The sequence below is a fragment of the Hemitrygon akajei genome, chromosome 6 (assembly GCF_048418815.1).
Source record: "Hemitrygon akajei chromosome 6, sHemAka1.3, whole genome shotgun sequence".
Taxonomy (NCBI): Eukaryota; Metazoa; Chordata; class Chondrichthyes; order Myliobatiformes; family Dasyatidae; genus Hemitrygon; species Hemitrygon akajei.
Window position 1 is genome coordinate 131626062 of NC_133129.1, and position 23324 is coordinate 131649385.

The 23324-nt window shown below is 41.0% G+C and overlaps 1 protein-coding gene across 1 annotated transcript in view; it reads right to left on the reverse strand.

The window, feature by feature from the left end:
* LOC140729476 (immunoglobulin superfamily member 22-like) overlaps window positions 1–23324 on the reverse strand; it is a 70736-nt gene that overhangs the window by 11428 nt on the left and 35984 nt on the right. The window contains exons 12-20 of the mRNA XM_073049255.1: window positions 22148–22272; window positions 20057–20198; window positions 19022–19318; window positions 18371–18673; window positions 16237–16410; window positions 13106–13234; window positions 9362–9658; window positions 8170–8255; window positions 6227–6419 (exon numbers count right to left, since the gene is read on the reverse strand). Coding sequence (XP_072905356.1) covers window positions 6227–6419; window positions 8170–8255; window positions 9362–9658; window positions 13106–13234; window positions 16237–16410; window positions 18371–18673; window positions 19022–19318; window positions 20057–20198; window positions 22148–22272 — 1746 coding nt within the window. The remainder of the gene's footprint in view (window positions 1–6226; window positions 6420–8169; window positions 8256–9361; window positions 9659–13105; window positions 13235–16236; window positions 16411–18370; window positions 18674–19021; window positions 19319–20056; window positions 20199–22147; window positions 22273–23324) is intronic.

Sequence of the window (23324 nt, forward strand, 5' to 3'; positions counted from 1 at the left end):
AAGGGTTAGGGAACGCCCAGATAGTTGGCCTATATAGCTCCTAAGGAACAGGGCGTGAGGTTTACTGTGTGGGGAGGAGATGTCACTGCTGGTGTTTGGGTTATGGTGTGTTGGCAGGAAAGGTGACGAGTTATCTAATAGTCATGAGGACATGACTTTTATTTGGTGGGGGGAGAGTGTAACGGGGGTTTTTTTTCTTTTTCTTTGTTACTGTGTATGTAATCAAAATGGCGTCTTTGTTTGTTACAAGTAGGAATCCTGGCGCCTGTCTTAATGGTAGGAATGCTATTGTCTTTGTTATGATAAGTGCTGGAAGCTTGTTTGGGACTGTAAACTGATTGTTGGTGGGGACTTTTGGGAGTCGGGTGCGATGGAGTGACAGAGAGAGGACGGAGTGCTGGAAGCCGGGCGACGGAATGGACCCCGAGCGGGGGTCCCCGGCCCAGTGTTTTCGGTGATGAGAGGAGACGGAGACAGAGGAGTGTGGAGCGACTGGTCGACCACCGTGGGGGTCCCAGGAGGCGGGTCGAGGAGATCGGAGAGGATCGAATACCAGAAGACTTCAGTAATTGAGCTCCAACGGTTGTGCACGAAGTGGTTTGGACTTTGATAAGTTTGGCGCCTTTTCTTTTTTTTTTCTCTTATTCATATATACTGTATCGTTAGTAATCGCTTAGTTATAGTAATCTTTATAGATTGTACTCATTTAATCGCATAAGGTGTACTGTCTGTTTTTTGAGCGAGGCGGGGACATCACACAGCATCCACACCAGCTGATTACCCAGTTTGGCGGGGCCGAAGGCTGCTCCCCCTAGACTAGAACGAGTTTGAGCGATGCCTGAGGTGACCCAGGGGTTACAAAAGTTTACAATTATTCGGGAATGTATTACTGCAAAAAGGACATACAAATGTTGTCAATTAGCCAAACATTTGAAGGAAAGCTGATCGATCGATGTTATAACTAATTAATTGATTAATCCTGAAACAGGACAATAAACCATAGAACACCGATCATTCTCAGAGATATAGCTCACTGATAGAGTCATAATTTCTTCACGGGTTAGTTTAGAATATTACTCTGCTTGAAAAAGTGCTTAATCTGAGCTCTGCACTTTTGCACTATGGGACACAGTTCCTATTATGGTTAAGACATTAAATAAATGCCATACACCTATTTTTAGGAATATAGAAGAATATTATTCATCATTTATCAAGAAACAAGGGAGCTTTCACTATGACCTGTCCCATCTCTTAAACAAAATCAACAAATACAAATTAATTAAGTTATTAGCTCTAGCCACAAATAACAACGTATCATAGGATGTGTTTGGCCAATGAGGGCTCAATTCTATATTTTGGGGAATTTATCACCTACAGAGTTAATTGTTATCTACAGAGACAAATTAATCCATAAGTTGAATGCTTTATGAAGAGAACAGCACACATACAATGCTGGAGGAACCCAGGGGGGGTCAGACAGCATCTATAGAGAGAAATAAACAGTCAATGTTTCAGGCTGAGAGACTTCATCAAGACTGGAAAGGAAGAGGGAAGAAGCCAGACTGAGAAGGTGGAGGGAGAGGAAGGAGTACAAGCTGATGGGTGATAGGCGAGGGGGAAAGGAGGAGGTGAGAAGCTGGGAGGTGATTGGTGGAAAAGTTAAAGGGCTGAAGCAAAAGAATCTGATCGCAGTAGACCATGGAGAAAGAGAAGGAGGAGAGGCACCAGAGGAAGGAGATGGGCAGGTAAGGAGAAGAGAAGGAGTAAAATGTGAGTCTGCATGGGGAATGGGGAAAAAAAGAGGGGAGGGGGAGAAATTGTTGGAAGGAGGAATTGATGTTCATGCCATCAGGTTGGAGGCTACCCAGACGTAATAAGAGATATTTCTCCTCCAATTTGACAGTGGCCTCATCATGGCAACAGAGGAGGCCATGGACCGACATATCAGAATGGGAATGGAGTGTGGAATTAAAATGATTGGCCATTGGGAAATCCCACCTGCTGCAGACAGAACAAAAGTACTCAACAAAGCAGTCTTCCAATCTACGTTGGGTCTCTTTGGTGTAGAGGAGGCCACACCGGTAGCATCGGACACAATAGATGATCCCGACAGACTCACAGGTGAGTCTGGAAGCTCAGTTTGGGGCTCTGAATGGTGGTGAGGGAAGAAGTGGAGGGGCAGGTGTGGCACTTGTGCCGCTTACAGGGATATGTGCCAGGAAGGAGATTAGTGGGGAAGGACATAGATTAGGAGACCACTTTGATGGGCGTCTTCACTCCTTCTGCAACAAGCAGGATATCCCGGTGGCCAGCCATTTTAATTTGAAAAGGAGAATAAAACTGCTTTGAAAGGAAAAATAAAGCTTCACCTGCATGAAACCCTGCAACATCTGGTGAACCTGTGACCTCTGTGTCAGAGGCCTACATCAGAACACCTTCTCAGAGGGTGAACCCTCACAAGACGTCAAACCCTGATTGTGTACCTGGTAGTATTTAATATTTCAGTAGTATTTGACTAATGTTGTATACATGTTTTTTAACTGAGCATTCATTATGAATTATATGTAAAAATACGTGAATTGCATTCATCAAGACACTAACACCTGATATGTGTGCACTTCACTTTAAAGTAAGACTGAAGTACACAACTTATCTCCCGAATCTCCTGTTTATTTTCAATTAGTTTTTATGTTTTGGAGAAGGGCTCGGAAAACCTGTGCCTACCACTGGCAGTGGTGTTCAAGGACATGTTCAATCTCTCACTGCTGCGGTCGGAGGTTCCCACCTGCTTTAAAAGGGTGACAATTATACCAGTGACCAAGAAGAGCAGGGTGAGCTGCCTCAATGACTACTGCCCAGTAGCACTGACATCTACTATGATGAAGTGCTTTGAGAGGTTGGTCATGGCCAGAATCAACTCCTGCTTAAGTAAGGACCTGGATCGCTGCAATTTGCCTTTTGCCACAATAGGTCTACAGTGGATGCAATCTCACTGGCTCTCCACTCGGTCTTGGATTACCAGAAAAATAGCAGTTCCTATATCAGGCTGCTGTTTATTGATTACAGCTCAGCGTTCCTCATACCCTCAATTCTAATCAACCAGCTCCAAAGTCTGGGCCCCTGTACCTCCCTCTGAAACTAGATCCTTGACTTCCAGCAGGAGATCACAGTCTATGCAGATCAAAAATAACATCTCCACCTCACTGGCAGTCAACACCGGCTCACCTCGGGGATGTGTGCTTAACCCACTGCTCTACTCTGTCTACACCCACAATTGTGTGGCTAGGCACAGCTCAATGCCACCTATAAATTTGCCTACGACATTACTATTGTTGGCAGAGTTTCAGATGGTGATCAGAACGTATACAGGAGCGAGTTAGATCAACAGGTTGAGTGGTGTCACAGCATCAACCGTGCAGTCAACATCAGTAAGACCATAGAATTCATTATGGACTTCAGGAAGGGGAAGTTGAGGGAGCACACACTAGTCCTCATCGAGGGAGCAACAGAGGAAAGAGTGAGCAGTTTCAAGTTCTTGCATGTCAATATCTCTGAGGATCTATCCTGAGCCCGACATATTGATGCAATTACAAAGAAAACACGACAGTGGTTATATTTCATTAGGGGTTTGAGGAAAATTGGTATGTCAACAAAGAAACTCACAAAACTCTACAGATGTACCGTGCAGAGCATTCTAACTGGTCACATCACCATTTTGTGTGGAAGGCCACTGCACTGGAAATAGCTGCAGAAAGCTGTGAACTCTTCCCACTCTATCACCAGCCTTCCCAGCATCCAGGACAGCTTCAAAAAGACAATGTCTTATAATGGCAGAATCCATCATTAAGGACCCCCATCACCCAGGACATGCCCTCTTCTCATTGCTGTCATCAAGGAGGAGGTATAGGACCCTAAAGACACTCAGTCAACATTTCAGGAACAGCTTCTACCCCTTTGCCATTAGATTTCTGAATGATCAATGAACCCATGAACACTACCTCACTATTTTTTCCCTTTCTTTTTGCACTACTTATTTATTTTAATTTTCTCTTTTTATATACCGGTATACTCATCGTACTTCATAATTTTACTATCATGTTTTGCAAAATAGATAACAATAAAATTATAAATTACAATAAGAAATATATAAACATAAAATTTCACAATGTATGCTGGTGCTATTAAATGTGACTGTTTCTGATTCTGAATGTGAGAGGTATAGATGGTTATGGTCAAGGTGCAGATCGATGGGACTAGGCAGAATAATAGTTTGGCATAGACTAGGTGGGCTGTAGGGCCTGTTTCTGTGACTCTGTGCTCTATGACAGATAATGGTAGGGCCCTGGAGACTGCTGTAGAACAACTAGACCTGGAAGTATAGGTGCATAGTTTCCTGTAAGTGGTCGCACAGGTGACAAGGGTGATGAAGAAGACAATTAGCATGCGTGACTTCCCCATTTAAGGCACTGAGTAAACTGGTGAATTGGTTGATTTAAAAAAAGATTAGTTTTGTTTGTGATATTGAAATATTGAAACATGCACTGAAATGGTTCACTTCTATCAAATGAAATCAGTGAGGGCAGCGCACAGGTATCGCCACACTTCCGTCACCAGCATGGTATGTCCACAACTCACTAACCCTAACCACATGTCCTTGGAATGTGGGAGGAAACCAGAGCACCTGAGGGAATCCTACACAGTCACATGGAGAATGTGGCAATTCCTTACAGGAAGCAGCAGTAACTGAACACCGATCAGTGATCACTGGCACTGAGCTACAGTGCCTCCCTCACTCCGCTACCATCATATCCCTGAATAGATCACATGCACTAAGGTACAGTGAAAAACTTGTTTTACACACCATTCATACAGATCAATTCACTACAGTGGTGCACTGAGCTAAAAAACAGCAGTGCAGAATGAAGTGTTACAATGGCAGAGAAAGAGCAGTGCAGTCAAACAATAAAGTGCAAGATCATGATGAGGAAGATTGTGAGGTCAAGAACCCATCTTATCACAAAATGAAACTGTTCAACTGTCATAGACGGGGGATAGAAGCTGTTCTTAACCCTGGTGGTACACACATTCAGGCTTTTGTATCCTCTGCCCAATGGGAGCGAGGGAGAACAGAGAATGTTTGAGGTGGGTGGGGTCTTTGATTATGCTAGCTGCTTTACTGAGGCAGCAAGTGGTTAGAAAGAGTCCATAGAAGACAGGCCAGTTTCCACGTTGAACTGTGTGCCCAACTCTGCGGTTTCAATAATTGCAGAGTTTGGGAATTGGGATGTCATGTTACTGATGTACAAGTCCACGCTTGGACTATGCTTGGAGTTCTGTGCACAGTTCTAGTTGCCTAGCTATAGGAAGGATGTAACTAACTGGAAAGGATGCAGGAAAGATTCATGAGGATGTTACCAGGACAGGAGGGCTTGAGTTATGATGAGAGACTGGATAGACTGCACCTTATTTTTCTAAAGAGTGTAGGAGGCTAAAGGGTGACCTTACAGGGGGATATAAAATTAGGAGGACTAAAGATAAGATGGATGCTCACAGTCCTTTTCTCAGAGTAGGGTCATTGAAAACTGGAGGACATAGATTTGGAAGAGTTTAAAGATTTGAAAGAGACCCAAGGGACAACATTTTCACTCAGAGCGTGGTGAGGATACAGAACAAGCTGCCAGTGAGTACAGATACATTGTTTAAAAGACATTTGTACAAGTATTTGGATAGAAGAAACTTAGAGTGATATGGACCAAATACAGGCAATTAGGACTAACTCAGAAAGACTTGAGCTCAGAGAGGCATCTTGACCAGCATGCAGGAGTTGGGCTGCAGGCCTGCTTCTGAGTTGTGTTTGAGAGTTGTTATTAATGTGAGGAATTCATCTGTAGATACTATGAGAGTCTGGGTTACTGATGGAGAGGGACTCAGCTTAAAGTCGGTGAAAGGAGGCAAGTTGGTGAAAAAATGAGGACATCAACTATGGAGAGTGTAAGACCCCTCATTACCGACAGTGTGAAGAACTCAGATGCTGATCAAATTGTACAGAGCTGTTGTGGAGCCTTTAATATGGAAGGTATTTACTGATAATGATATACTATTATTCAATATAAGTAAAAACTGAAATGCAACTACATATCGATGAGGTGTGTGTTGACTTGAGAGTGACCTGGTGAACGTGAGCTTGATACTGCAGTACCAGATGTGGCATTGTTTGTTAGTATACCTGCAACTCGAATTCTAATGTCATGGGACTTTTCTCCGTAGTCATTTTTCAGCATGATCTTGTATATTCCTGAATCTGATCTCTGGGCACTCGAAATCAAAAACTGCGACATATTCGGTCCTTTTGTAATTGCCTCCCTGCCTTTGGTGGGAGTTCCGTCTTTCAGCCAGATCACATTTGGTGAAGGTGAGCCCTGCAACAAAAGGCAATAAATTTAGATGAAGCATTCCATTGATTTATTGTTGCTGCTGTGTCATACTTTCTCAAAATCTAGCACAAATGTCTGTATATTTCAGAATAGAGCAGACAGAAGAGACTGTTTACTCAGTCATTGATTCAAGCTGTAATGTATTTGAAAAGATTCCACCAGTCCTTTGTAGAGGGGTACAATTAAGCTGACTACAAGCTGTAACTTTTAGGGTATCAGCCAAAGTGCTTTGTGAACTGCTGAATCAAACAGAAATTCTGTTCCAACCGAGATCCATCCCCACCACCCCAGGAAATTGGGCATAGTGTTTGATGCACCATCAATAACTCTCGGAGACTGGAAGTGAACGATAGGCTTTTATTAGCAGGAAAAAGGGAGCACGACATCTCGGAGACTGAGGGAGGAGCAGTGCCCCAATCGCCTTTATACAGGGGTCTGTGGGAGGAGCCACAGGAGCAGTCAGCAGAGGGGCATGTCCAGACAGGTATACATAGTTTACCACAGTGTTTATGTGGCCTGCTCAACATTGTCAACCAATTGTAACTTGGGCCTCAATGTTGACAATGTTAGCAGGGAGAAAATACTGACGTTATTTTGCTTAACTTTCCAGTGAACTCAGCTAATTCTGTGGAGAAAGCACTGATGAATTTATTCCCTGGAAAGTTCGGGTCTCAAAAACTTACAGAATGGCAAGAGCCACTGCTGTAACATGAGTTTTGCACCAGTTCTGAATTCAAATACTCATTTCCTCAATCAATTCAAGGCTGTGTTGATGCAGTAAAGGCTCAGATAAATTTCATCATTAGTTTCCTCTTTTGCCAAGATGTGCCTCCCAAGGTATGGGGAGACCATTCATGAAACTAATTCTGGAGGGCAGAGTGGTGGAATACACATGTGTGTGATTAAGGTTGTGGATTGCAACCAGGCATCACCACTCAGCTTTAGGATATCACTGGGGATGCTGCCTGCTCCTAAGGTCTTGTTATTTATCATTTGGGATGTAGCTTTCTCTACTTCAGGGATGACAACAAAGCCAACCTTAAAAGACGGTTGAGGGATAAACTCTAATGCCCTCAGGTTGAGGCCAGAGTCAAGATGAAGAAGTCTTCCAAGTGTTCCTTCCAGTGATCCTGATTCTCCTAAATGTCTGATGGGCTCATCATCCCCTTTTCTGGTTCTCTGCAGGATAGGGCCATGGGCCATAGCTAGGCTGTCTAGCACCCAGACATGTCACGGGTGTCAGTGAGTTGGTGAATCTCCTCTGTTCTGTCCATATTACCATCTGAAATATACTGTATAGCTCAGCTTTTCTGCTGGATCACTGACTCAGCAGGGACCAGGAACATAGTTAGGCTTACAGCCAACTTCAGTGAGTACTGTAACAATTAAAATGTAGAAACTTAAATAAAATGCAATATTGACCCATTTAAATGGTGTGCACAGTACATACAAAGGAGGCAAGGCAGGTCTGCTTGATATTTGCCAATTGGCCAATGTTTCCCTTTAACTGTTAGGCTCTGTGTGAGTACCAAGTTGACAATGAAATGAGAATGAGGCCAGTAGTGCTGCAGGAGAATTATTCCATGTCTTCTGGTCTATATTACTGCACCTTATCTAGGATAGACAAGGTTAAAGTAAAATCTTATTTATTTATTGAGATTCACCTTTCAAGGAATATTAACCAACACTATAGTTTTGCCTCTGGTGGCTGAATGATCTGAAACTCTTGACTTACCGAGAAGCCCACGTTAATGCACAATGCCGCACCTGCACGGACCACCATGCTGTTTGGCATTCTGGCATCCAGAAATCTGGGAGAAGCTGGAAGTAAAAAATATGTCACAGAGAGGATTTCTATCACAAATCAATGTCACCATGCCTCCCTTTTGGCAAGTTACTATACTCTGATAGTTCTTAGTTCAGTCAATAATCTAAGTGGTCATTTGAAAAAAAAATGGACCTAGGCACAGAAAACACTAAAAAACATCTCCCTTACAGTTTGGAGGTTTAAATCTGACCAATGCAGCAACAGCAATAGATCACATGCTATAGAATCCACTGTGGCTTAGTGATAGATTACTATTATTAAAATTGCATAAGATATCATTAATAACTTTGATGACTGCCTAGAAAGAATTAATCAAAAATCACCCCTTTAAAGCCATACATAAAGAAAATGGTAATGCTTGATTGTCAAAGCCCATGTGAACTGCCATCTCAAATCACTGCATGACTAATGTTGCACCGTACTTTTCAACCATAATCCTTAGGAAATTGCGTCAGACTCTTAGCATTTCTTGAAAAACTAACTCAAATTGAAGTTCATATTCTGTATAAGAACTTGTTCTGGAAAGCATGTAAGGAAAAATCTAATAAGGGTGAAAAAGTAGTTTTAACACAAAACCTAATTTAGGAAACAGGCAGGATCAATACTCACTCTCCAGTCTGTGCCTGGGAGAGGCCTAGTTAAACATTAGTAGCCTCAGGCAGGTTACTGCTAACTCTTGTGGGTGGCTGGCTATTCTTTCACTATGTTGTGCCTGATTATCATGAATAAAGGGTGTCATCATAGTCGCTGGTGAGATTGAGAGGCTTCTGCACTTCAGTGGGCATCATTAGGACTGGATGCTCAAAACATTCTTATTTAGTTATAAATTTATAGAGTCTCACACTATTGTTTTAACTTTTCATTTTGAAATTGACATTAATATTCTAAATATTAATATTAATGTAAATATTCTAAAACAAACTTCTGGGAAACATACAAAGCAAAATTTAATAAGGGTGATAAAATACAAAGTACATTCAACACAAAATCTAAGATTGGGAACAGGTAAAATGCAAGACTTCTCCAGTTTTTGCTTAGAGCCATATACCTCTAAGAAATAGTTTTTTCAGCAAAGTTAAATAAATAAATATTTTTTTACCTGGTGGTGGCATGGCATATATGCCCTTGTTAAGTTCGGTAGGTTCTCCCACACCTCCTTCATTTACTGCTCTGATTCTGAAGAAATATTTGCCTCGCTCCTGCAGGCCTCCCACTGTGTAATTCGTGCTGGTAATGGGGATCTTACTGCACTTTGTCCATTCTTTAGCATCATCAGCTCTCATTTCCAAGATATATCCCTGAGGCTCATCACCCAACTCTGGTTTGTCCCAGGTTAGGGAGATGCTTGAGTTGGTAGAATCTGTCACCTTAATATCCTTCACCTTTCCCGGAGCCCCTGAGTGACAAAGTCAAAATTATTATCGATTGTTACTCTGCATCAACTCAACATGAAAGCATTCAATTCACAACAAAATGTTTTCCATATTAGCATTGTTCAGGTGCACTGAAAAACCTGTTACTCTCACAATTACTATTATTCTGAAGCATTACGCCTTTGAAATCTCTGTAATAATGAGCTGTAATTTGAGGGAGGCCGAAGCCTGAATTACGCTTTCTGGCTGCGAATCCATCATGAAGTGCTTGCAAGGCAATGGGCCTGGTATTGTAACGGCACACATTTACACTAGCAACACACACAAAATGCTGGAGGAGCTCAGCAGGTCAGGCAGCCTCTAGAGAAGTGAGTGATTCTCCTTGACAGGAGAGGAGAGTGGACCATGGGTGAAAGGGAAGAAGGAAAGGCACTGGGAAAGATGATAGGCAGGTGAAGAGATGAGAGGCCAGAGCGGGGAATAGAAGAAGAAGGGAGAAGGAGGGGAAAAAATTACAGGAAGGAAAAACCAATTCTCATGCTACCAGTTTGGAGGCAACCAAGATGGGACATGAAGTGTTGCTCCTCCACCCTGAGAGTGGCCTCATCGTGGCAAAAGAGGAGGCCATGGTCAGACACGTTGGCACAGGAATGAAGATAGGAATTAAAATGGTTACACATTTACATTACTCTGCACGACCATGAAGACTTACTGATTAACGTGAGGAAACTGCACAACCTGTACTTATTGTATTTAGGATCTGATATCAAGTGATGTTTAGTAATGGTGGCGATGCATTGCCCAGTCCAGATACACATAAAGATTCTCCTCCCTGAGCCAGACTGATTTTTAATTCTCATTGTATATTTTACTTTGATTTAAAATTAAAATCAGCCAAACATCTGAGCAATCACATTTGCTGATGACACAAAAGTGGTGAGGTTCATCACCATCAGTGATGATGGCCTATAGAGAGGGGGTGGAAGACCTCGAAGCTTGGCGCCATCAGATAACCTTTTCCTCAATAAGAGAAAAGAAATAGTTAAGCACTCCTGGAGAACTTGGACTCATTCCACTCTTTACATCAGCAGCACAGCAGTAGAAACTAGAATCAGTTTCAAACTCCTGGGAGTGAATGTCTATCACAACATCTCGTTGTCCCAGAACACATGCTGCACAATCAAGAAAGCTCACCTGTGCCTCTACATTGTGAGGAGGCTAAAGAGAGCTGGATTATGCACATCAATACTCAACAACCTTCTCAGACGTGCAGCAGAGAGCATCTTAACATGCTGCATCACTGCACGATGTGGAAATTGTACTGTAGCAGACAGGAAGGCTTTAGAATGGGTAGTCAAAATTGCCCAATATATCACCAGGACCAGCCAACCTACTATCAAGGACATATATACAGAAAGGTGCCAGAAAGAGGCCAACCATATCACGAAGGATCCCAACCACTGTTTGTCCCACTCTCATCAGTAATATCCATGCCTGTACTGCCAGACTCAAAAACAGTTACATCATGCCACCCACTAACCCACTCCTCCACACGTCCCAGCACCACTACCTTGTCATTTCCAGTCAGTCACTTTATGTAGCAACACCTCTACACCTAGCATAATTGGATGCACTTATCATCAATCTGTGTATATAAGCAATTGTAAGTATTTATATCTATGGATTGGTGAACTCACATGGGTCCCAGCAATGCCTGCCTATTTGTCGGCTATGTGTAACAGTCTATGTTCCAAGCCTACACTGGTGACATTCCTGTACTTTTCCTATACTGCATCGATGACTACATTGGTGCTGCTTCCTGCACCTGTGCCTTCAACTTCCACCCTGCACTCAAATTCCCTTGGTCCATTTCTGGCATCTCCCTTCCTTTTCTCGATCTCACTGTCTCTATCCGGAGACAGCTTACCCACCGCTGTCTAATACAAACTCATGGACTCTCACAGCTACCTAGACTATACCTGGTCCCACCCTACTACCTGTAAAAACGTCATCTCCTTCTCTCATTCCTCCATTTCCTCCTCTTCTCTCAGGATGAGTCTTTTCATTCTAGACCAAAGGAGATGTCCTCCTTTTACAAAGAAAGGGGCTTCTCTTACTCCAGCATTAACACTGCCCTTAACTGCATTGCTTCCATTTCACGCACATCTGCCCTCACCACATGCTGCTGCAACCCTACCAGAGATAGGGTTCCTTTTGTCCTCACCTACCACCCCACCACCATCCGTGGCCAGCACATAATTCTCCAAAACTTCTGCCACCTTCAACGGAATCCCGAGCCCATCTATCCCTCCCCCACCACACTTTTTGCTTTCCCCAGGGATCGCTCCCTAAACAACTCCCTTGTCCATTCATCCCTCTCCACTGATCTCCCTTCTCGCACTTATCCTTGTAAGTGGAACAAGTGGGAAACCAGCCACTACATCTCCTCCCTCACTACCATCCAGGGCCCTAAACAGTTCTTCCAGGTGAGGCAACACTTCACCTGTGAATCTGTTGGGGTCACTTACAGTGTTCGGTGCTCCCAGTGCAGCCTCTTGAACATCAGTGAGGCCCGACATAGATCGGGGGACCACTTTGCAGACCATCTATGCTCCGTCCGCCGGAACAATTGGGATCTCCCAGTGGCCACCCATTTTACTTCCGCTTCCCATTCCGATATGTCCATCCACTGCCTCCTCCACTGTCATGATAAGGCCATACTTAGGGTGGAGGAACAATACCTTATATTCCGTTTAGGTAGCCTCCAATCTGATGGTATGAACATCGATTTCTCAAACTTCCGGTAATGGCACCTATCCCCCACCCCTCCTTCCACATTTCCCATCCCCTTTTCCCTCTCTCACCTCATCTTATCAATCAACTTCCCAGCTCTCTACTTCATCCCTCCCCCTCCAGGTTTCACCTATCACCTGGTGGTTCTCTCTCCCCTCCCCCCACCTTTTAAACCTAGTCCTCAGCTTTTTTCTCCAGTCCTGCCAGAGGGTTTCGGCCTGAAACGTTGACTGTACTTTTTCCATAGACGCTGCCTGGCCTGCTGAGTTCCTCCAGCATTTTGCGTGTGTTGCTATTTATATCTATTGTGTTTTTTAAAGTTATTCTCTTTTACACTCTCATACTGAAAATGATATTAAGCAACCTTGAATCTTGGTTTTGAAATATCCATTAGTTTGAATCCATGTTGGAGTTCAGTTAGTTGAAAACAATTTGCTTAAAATCAAGGGGATTGTAATGTTTTGAATATTGGGTTGGATCATTATCACAGGAGCCTAAATAATTTCCATGCAAGTTTAAGAATTTGAATTTAGCTTAAAAAATCTGGAGATCATTTAGAAAGTTATCAGATGCTGAAACTTTTGTACTGCTTGCAAAACTTCACTAGTTGCTTGACACCAAGTATAGAAGCGATTTAAGATAGGCTATGTAAACAAGATAAGGTTCTTGTTACTCACGGATGGGGTCTTTGGCCACCACTGAGTTGGATGCGGTGCTGGGCTGACCAACTCCAGCACGGTTAATTGCTGTAACACGGAACTCATACTCCATATCCTCCAGCAATCCATCAGCAGTGAACTTGGTGTCTGGATGAGAAATATATATAGTTTTACTGGGAAGGATGTAGGATTTAGAGACAGTGCTTCCAAGTCACAGCCAAGAGATTCCACAAAGCTTTTTTTTCTCCAACTTCAACATCAGTAGAATAGTTCAGTCACTTACCTCAAAACAGGGGTCATAACTTGTATATTTCAAATCAATTTGAAAAATTTAATCTTACAAAATACCTCATCACCTCAATTTGTGCATCAAGTCACATGGTACTATGCAATAAAGCTGCCTACACATCAGCGGAGAGTGCTCCTGGGATCCTCACAGTAAGATTTAGGTTCCATTGTAGATCTGGAGTACAGCTTGCACAATATTCAGGGGATCTTGTGCCCTGTTATCACATGTAACATGCAGCAGAGCCTTGTCACCGAAAGAACACAGCCCCTGAGAGCTGCTGACCAGCAGGACAAGGAGGAAATGGATGGCAATAGATGGTAGCAAATAAAGTTAGCGCTGGTAACTTCAGAAATTAACCTGCCACTCACTTGCAAATGTACATTCCCTTACCTAACATCACCAGATATTGTTTCCCCGTAAATTTGAAACGTCAAATTACCACAATCCCGTATCAATATAAGACAACTTTAAATGGAAATCACATGATGTTTTCTATCAATTTTATTACAATTTACCTGTATCTCCACTACCTAAACAACTTTCACATCACTTACGTCTGGGAATGACTGAATGACTCTACAGCAGTTGACGAACATCAAAGTAGGGTTTTAAATTCTTTTAACCACTGTTCAGGTTTAATTTGTTGATCCAGCAATGAGTCTGACTGCTGGGATCTGAATGAAATCCTGCCAAATTTAGAGGAGTTGAGCTAATCTGATTAACTGTCTCACAAGAGCTGGCACAACCACGTATCATTCACTCGGTTGGTGAACTATGCCTAAGGCCTTGCAACTGATGATGCACTACAGTTTGTTGATAAAGGATTTCCAGTCCTCCCATGGCTATTGAGCTCATCATGGCTTGGACGTTCTGTCCCGAGGTAATATAGTGGTTAGCATAATGCTATTACAGTGCCAGAGACCCAGGTTCAATTTCTCCACTGTCCTTATGGAGTTTGTACAGCATGGGATTCCTCTAGATGCTCACATCCAAAGATGTACAGGTTAGTATGTTAATTGGTCACATGCATGTACTTGGGCAGCACAGGCTCGTTGGGCCTTGAGACCTGTTATCATACTGTATCTTTGAATAAAATTTTAAAAAAATGTCTCTTTGCAATTTGCTGTTGTTGATGTCCATTACAAATACCCTTCTCCATTAAACAGGAGGGAATACTACTGTGTTTGCACATGCATGATTGAAATAGCTAATGTGGTTGAGTAGTAGTAAATGCGTGAGAGATATGTAAGTATTGGAACAGCAGCATGTGAAGTAGAGATATAGTATATGAGAGTATTGGAAATAGCCTATATACCATATGTTAGAGAACTGTAAAGAAATATTGTAAAAGCATAATACTAGAGGTGATAGAAATCTGAATAAAAACAGAAAATGGTCGGGATGTCAAGTCTTGCTGCTTAAATTCTGGCTTTCAAGCAGGTATATGCACCATGTGACTATGTGCATGTATGTGTTTGTGTTTCCTGCATTTGTCTGTCTACCTGTCTGTCTGCACACAAACATATTATTTCAGCACAGTGATTACTCTACCTCGAGGGTTATAGAGGATTGATCATTGAAGTGATATGAACATGAGATGGATAGGTTTCTACATATTAAGGGAATGAAGGGATTTGTGGGATTTGTGGAATATTCGGGGAAATGAGGAATTAACTGTATATTTTTATTTCTGCAAAAGTCTCATCCATTGATTTAACTTCTTTCAACTTAATTTTAGTTTGCAGTGATCCCTGTTTCTCACGGGGTGATTACTCTTTCTAGGTCAGCATTGTGAATCTCGAGGTCCACGCCTGTTACTGCAGCATCTCCTGAGCAGCTGTTACTCTGCACTGCGCTCCAGCTGTCGTTCAACCATTTGTAGCAGTGAGGCTATTCTGGAAGCCAGCCTTGCTCTAAGAGTTGGACCTCAGACTAAAATTAGTGCTGGTTAATTTTCACAGATTAACAATGTTAAGGAGATTGTGATCACATTAACGTTTTCCAAAACAAAATCCAGAAAAGTAGTACAATGTGTTGCTCACAAGTGACAGGTGATGAATTTCTTGGTATCTGTCCTTAGCTACTTTATTCATTGCGTTCTTACGTTATTTACATTTGGGGAAGAAGGTACAGGCACAAGACACTGCAGATGCTGGAATGTGAACCAACACATTAAACATAGAGGAACTCAATGGGTTAGACAGCACCTTTGGAGGGAAATTTTGAAACCCTTCATCTGGACTACCGAGTTCCTCCAAGGAAAGAATAAATGTAATTTTCTTCATTAGAGTGATAAAACTGTGAAAAAAGATGAGTGTTAAGGACACTCAAAAATAAAGACCCACATTCCTTAAAAGAACTTCAGAACTATATCCATATTGAATCAAGGTGTTTCTCCCTGAAAGGTACTACACATTTATAATGAACAAGGGTAGGTGCAATTTGCTAATCAAAACTATTGCACCCTCCAACAAGAGGAATTGTAAGGGGTTTTCAATAGGTCAGTGAAGAACGAGGAAGCAGAAACCTTAAAGTTGTGACTGATGTCTGCATCATCAGAAGAAAGGAAAGCACTCTGACACTTAGACTTCATTACTTCTATGTGACAGGAAAAGTTCTTAATTCAGGTCATTGAAAGAGGAAATACCAGTCACATTCACATCCTGTGCCCAATGTTTTTGGCCTTACTCCAAAGAGGACAGTATCCTGAAGAGAGTGCACCTTTGCCTTTATTCAATATATTTTAAATGAGGGATCTTTTGCATAGAAAATGATCTATGAACTGAACCACAAGAAACTGACCATTATCTTCCTGACAAAGGGAAAATCTACAAAATAAATAATGCAGTCAGAAGTGAACCTTGAATTGGCTCCTTTGTGGCAGGAATCCAATGATTACTGCCCTTCTTCCTTCTCTCCACAATATACCCAAGCACCGGGGCACCTCCATCCTGTGCTGGTGGTGTCCATGCAATGGTGATGACATCCTTGGAAACATCTGTAACCTGCGGTTGAGATGGCATTCCAGGTGACTCTGAGAATATAATGGAAAAATAAACATTTGTTGTAAAATGATTTAATCACTGTAAGCTCAACAGGATAATGACGCTGCAGAATTTTATGATGGAAAAGGACCTGATTAGGAAAGAGACCTGTCTCTAAAGATGACAAGAGAAAAAGTGAAATCAAATTTATAGTAATAGATGAATGCTTAATTAACTTATGAACATTTCCCCAGTTTTACCTCTTTTTAAAATTTCTCTCCTTACTTGGTGTATCTACTAATTCAATCTTTCCAGCTAGATTATCTTCATCAGCTCAGGAATGGGCTAGTATCAGGGTTAGCAGAGCAGATATACACTGAAATAGAGGAGGATAATTCTAATTTTATTTTACTTATGAAATTCTGCCAGCCAAATTTCAACTGCCATTGAAAATTAATAAAACTCAATTGATCTGTATTAATAGTGCTAAGATGGAGATGGTTGAGACCTTCGAATCCCTGATGGAAATTTCATCAACAATTTGCCCTGACCCAGCCACATTAACTCTATGGCCAAGAAAGCACACCAACATCCCTACTTCTTCAGCATGTCCCCAATTACCCTTATTAATTTTTACAGACGCACCATAGAAAACGTCCTTTATGGATGCATCACGGCTTGCTACGGCATCTACTCTTCCCAAGTCTGCAGAAACTTACAGGGAGTTGTGAATGCAGCCCAAATACCAAGCAAACCCCTTCATTGACTTCAGCTTCACTTCCTGCTCCATCAAGAAAACAACCAACATAGTCAAGGGTGCCTCTCACCCTGATCATCCTCTTACTCCCCTTCTCTGGTGGGACAGGAGAGTCAGAAGCTTGAAAACACAAGCATACCATGGAATCAAGGACAGTTTTCATCTTGCTATTATCAAACTATTGAATGAGCCTCTTGGTTGAATCCTTAACCTCCCAATCTACATTGCCAATGCTCCTGCACTGTATTTGTTTAACTGCACTACATTTTCTCTGTAACTCTATCAGAATCAGGTAGGTGTATTATCACTGACATATGTTTCACTGTATGTCGGTGTACACTGTACACATGACAATAATAAAATGATCTGTTAAAATCAAAGTTCCAAGTGCTACTGAAGCAAGTCATTGAAGCAGGTTACCATGTTCTTCTTAAGGCACCGCATAAGTGAAGACTGCTGGAAGCAGTTGGGTACCTCAGACTGCTAAAGTGAGCACTTCAGCTAAATGACTAGCGCAGGTCTTCAGTACTTGGCCGGGCACCCTATCTGGATTTGCTTGGAAGACCTTCCTTTCAAGCAACTGCAGTGTTAGTAGGAAGGATATTCTTGAATGTTGTTTGTATTTACATTTTTTGTTTTAATATGTAAAGGAAAAGGAACTAGGGAAAATTTTCATGAGTGATGTCTGGTATTTTGGCATCCCTTGAAATTAAATTGTCTTGAAAGAAAAAAAAACGCATTAGTGAAAATATCCAGTGGACTAGTAATCCAGACAGGAAAAATAATTTTGAGTAGTGTTATCCGGTAATGTTTTTAAGTGAAAAGTGGCTAGTTCATGAACAGATGAGCTATTTATTTAAAGTTCAGGATTCTTCTGTATTGGAAGTTGCTGTTGAGCAGATTTGGGTAATAATTGTTTTCTTCCAACTGGAATTCTGATTCCATTGTTACAATTATTACTCCTTCAGTGCATTGAACATTTCCTTTATGTATTTGTATAGCAAAATATTAAGTATATTAATTGGGTAAATGCAGAACTGATGAAAAAACATGGTTATAGATTAATCTTTATATAGATTTGTCCATATATCTGTTGTTCAAATTTAATAATTTAAAAATATTGTGGCTAGGATTTCTTTGAAACTTTCATACAGAGAAAACAATGTGACAATAGTCTTATGTTTAACATTTTTACTTCTACAATCTGTACTGTGTTATTAATTGTGGAATTCAAACTGAATGTGCGGACTTACCAATTGGTTCACCAGCAAAGACCTCATCGGAATCCAGGGGATCACTCACCCCTTCGGAGTTTATTGCCCGGATTCGGAACTGGTATGCCTTTCCTTCATCAACCTTATTGGTGGAGAAGTTTGTGGTGTCACCATTAACTTCTCCAATCTTGATCCATGATTTCTTTCCAACGAGTTTCCTTTCAATGACAAAGCTTGTGATGGGTTTGCCCCCATTATCGCGTGGTGCCTTCCATTTCATTGAAATACATTTCCCAGTGTGTTCCAGAAATTCCACTTTTCCGTGAGGAGGTTTGGGTCTATCTGTGTGAAGTAAATGGAAAACGGAAAAGCAGAATGATTTTGTTGGTAAAAGAAAGAGAATCAGAGGCACAACATATTGTAAAGCTGTTGGAAGACAGCAAAAACTTGATTTGTCAATGTTAAATAGTTTTTATTGTTGTTTATTTATTTTCTTCTAGGTATCAGTTCAAAACGCTTATCTATCCTAATCAACCTTGACAAGGTGATAGTGAACCACCTTCTTACAATACTGTGTTACTTCCAGTGAAAGTATTCCCGCATGGCTGTTGGGAAGGATGTTGATATATGTAGGTCAGAGAGGAGAAAAGGATGATGTTAGAAAAATACAACCATAGCTCTTTGACTTACCAATGACATTTAGCTGCAGATTAGCTGAAGCAGAGCCACAATCACTCTTAAGTTTTAATGTGATGTTCCCACTGTCCTCCCTTACACAGTGGTTTAGGACCAATACAGTCTGTGTAGGACTCTTCTCTATCTCTGTCCTCTCATCTTCAAAAACCTCAATACCATCCTTGATCCAGGTAATTTTGGGCAAAGGTTTCCCTTTAAATGGGATCCTAATTGTTGCTGTGTGTCCTGCCTTCACAGTGATTGGATCCTTGGCTAGTGCTGCAAGTATATCAGCATCAATTATGGGTGGATCTAAAAAAAATGGAAGGAAGACAAAATAGTTCAAGTCCTAAGGCTATAGTTTTATGACAGCAACATTAAATTGTGAAATTCTAATCGACTATCCAATAGTGACTTTTCATCTCAAAGTTATAATAGTAAGATATCCTGCTCAAAAGGATTGGCCCAAAATGTTGACTGAACTTTTTTTCCCCATAGATTCTCCCTGGCCTGCTGAGTTCCTCCAGCATTTTGTGTGTGTTGCTTGGATTTCCAGCATCTGCAGATTTTCTCTTGTTTCTGGCTTTAATCTCATTCAGTTTGTCAGTTTGAGCACAAGGAAAGAAACAATTTTCAGGAGAGTACAGGCAGGCCGGATTATCAATATGGAATTGGCTCTTTACATTCAGTTTAGTCAGATAAGTTTTCTCATGTTTCAAGGAAAAATGGAACTGAAGATCAACAGAATTTGTCTCACTTTAATATTGCCCCTTCTGTCTCCTTTACACTTGTGATGAAAGCTCTCTGACTCCAAATATTGAATGTTTCTCTGCCCACAGATACTCCCAATCCTGAAGAAGGGTCTTGGCCCAAAACATTGACTGTCTATTCATTCTCATAGATGCTGGGAATGAGTTTCTCCAGGATTTTGTGTGTTGTTCTGGATTCCCAGCATCTGCAGAATTTCTCATGTGTATGATATTTCCAGAGTTTTCTGTTTTTGTTCAAATTTAATGGCCTGGTTAACATTCAACATTTCTCAAACAGTACCTGCAATAGAGAGCATAGCCTCACTCTCTGCTCCTTTTGCTTTGAATGTGTATTTTCCTTCACTATCATCATCCACATTATTGATGATCAATTTATGCACGGCTCCTTGCTTCACAATCTGTATGCTTTTCATGTCGGTTATCTGAGTACATAACAAATACTTATTAAGAATAGGATAAAGTATCTACAAATCAAGTATTACATATTAATGCTTTATTTTTTAAGTAAATAAAACATGAAGTTATATTGAAAATGCGAAAAGGATCATTTATATTCATCAGAAGAACTTTGAAATAAAACAAAAATATAAAGTATAGAAGGCATTCACTTTCTGCATATCATTCCCTTCTTACTACATTGTAATTTCTGTAGTGCAACCCATCTATAATGGAGCATGGTACTCTGTTCGGGTTAGGGTGATGCAACCTAGATACAGGGATTACACTTTAAAGACAAGAAATAACTGAATATTGCACCAGTGTGATGGTCAGGATGGAGATCAGCAGCTAAATCAGAAGTACAATGGATTGAGTTGAACTCTCGGAAGTTGATCAGCTGGATGTTGTCACATTTTTCAAAAATATATATTACTATAGGAAACTGAAGCACTGAACCCATTGGGAGTCCTGAACGAAATGTAGAAAAGAAAGTAGGCTTGGGTTGAAGGTACACTTAGGATGCACTGAGCGCATCAGGCAACATTCAAGCCAGTACCCCTCTTACTGCTAGATGGAAAGAGATACACTCCTCCTTTGAGACAAAGGCAAATGCTGTGTATGAATCAGAATCTCTGTGAAGAAGTATTTAAGTCTTTGAATAATCTTTCGTTTCTGCCTGGAATTAGGGAATTGTGAAGAAATTTACATCCTAAATCCAGTTCATGAGGGAAATAAAATAAACTAGTAATCAAATCTCACCAAAGACAACCAATAGAAGGACTCCTGTGTTCTTGAAATTAATTGAATATAAGTGACTAAGAACAAGCAAGTTGTTTAATTCACTGAATTTACATTAACCTCAGCACAAAGCGACCATCACAACAGAACTACATGTAATCATATACCTGTTCAAATATTAACAATGACGTAAAGAAATGCGTAAATGAATGCAAATACTTTGTAATAAAAAGAGAAAAAATACTCTCGTAATTTTAAGAAAACATATTACCTTGGTACTTCTGGATGAGATTTACTCAGGAGATTATTGGCAAAATATAGAATTGTAGAAAGTTAAGAGGGGAACAATTAGAAATTAGGAAGGCAAATTGTGTGTTGTCCTTTATCACAAATGTAATTGGAATTAAAGAGAGTGGAATTGCTTTTTTAACAAATGCTAAGCACTTCAGTCAAATCATAAATGTACAGTTCTGATCTATACCCAAGGAAACATATACAGTACTTAGAAGGCAGTGCATTAAATTCCTATGATGAGGAATTGTACTATATGAAAAATCTGAGAGATGAACCTCTTGTATGAATGGAGGGGATCTCTATTCTATTCACATAAATAAAGTCAGGAGGATTTTTCTCCTGCCTGAATAGCCTATGACTCAAAGGCCTAGTCTCAGAATAAGGAATTGGCTCCTTAAGGTTGAAATGAGGAGAAATTTCTTCATCAGGTGTCGTGAATCTTTGGGATTTTCTCCCTCAATGGGTGTTGGTTGCAAGGAGTGACTTTTGCCTCAAAAGAAATCAAAGGTTAAGTGGATCAGGTAGAAAATTCGGCGAGAAATAAAAGGTAAGACAGAACAAGCTCAAGTGGTCTTCTCTCATCTACTGTAGCTAGTCATGCTTCTTTTTTGTTGATATGACTCTGACATTTTGATATTGATTTAATACATTTCATTCTGGATGAATTATACATTCTGTTTGCTAAGCAAGTGACACAGAGGTCTGCTGCCATGGTGGTATTCCCAAGTGAACAAGGACACGTGTAGAAATAGATGAGAGAATTAAACTCTGCATTTATTCTTCACCTAACCTCTTTCATCCAGTCATCATTGATATTCAACATAACCAGGTACAGCTAGACTCCAAATTATTTTTTTTCTGGAAGTCATCATAATTATTCACATGCTAACATAACACATACCGGTTTTCCATCCTTGAGCCACACTCCGTCAACTTTCTCATCATTCAGGACCACACAGAACTCTGCAGGTTGTCCTGACTGGGCATGAATATCGGACATTCCACTCTTTACTGTGGCAAACCGATCTGAAAGTGTGTGAAGATTAACAGGAAAGAGGAGAGAGAGGCTTGCATGAAAACATTAATAATTTAATGACCCTTCAAAACATTCCAAAGCACCTTACAAAAAAATATTTGAATTGATTTGAATTGACTTGACTTTATTACTTACATCCTTCACATAAGAGGAGTAAAAATCTTTACGTTATGTCTCTGTCTAAATGTGCAATGTGTAATTTATAGTCATTTATAATAAACATTATGTATAACAGGATAGTTAATATAACATAGAAATACAGTTGCGTCAGCATGAATTAAGCAGTCTGATGGCCAGGTGGAGGAAGCTGTCCTGAAGCCTGTTGGTCCTGGCTTTTAAGCTGCAGTACCATTTCCCAGATGGTAGCAGCTGGAACAGTTTGTGGTTAGGGTGACTCAGGTCTCCAATGATCCTTCAGGCCCTTTAAAAAGGTGTTTAAAAACACCTGTCTTTGTAAATGTCCTGAATAGTGGGAAGTGCACTTCTACAGATGCACTGGGCTGTCCGCATCACTCTCTGCAGAGTTCTGTGATTGAGGGAAATACAGTTCCCATACCAGGCAGTGATGCAGCCAGTCAGGATGTTCTCAATTGTGCTCCTATAGAAAGTTCTTAGGATTTGGGGGCCATACCAAACCTCGTCAACCGTCTGAGATGAAAGAGGCACTGTGTACAGATCACATGAGATCCTCGGTGATGTTTATGCCGAGGAACTTAAAGCTGTTTCCCCTCTCAATCTCAGATCTATTGATGTCAATAGGGGCTAGCCTGTCTCCATTCCTCCTGTAGTCCACAACCACTCTTATATTTTTGTGGCAGTGAGGAGAGGTTGGTTTCTTGACACCACTGTGTCAGGGTCACAATTGTAATTCCAAAATTCAAAAATAAATAATAAACAGTCTATGCTCTACCCTCTTTGCTCTATGGTCTGTGCTCTAGGCTCTAAACTGTATTATCTCGGCTATGCTCTGTGATCTATGCTCTGTCCTCTATGCTTTACGCACTGTAATCTATGGTCTTTGCTCTGTGGTCTATCTTCTATG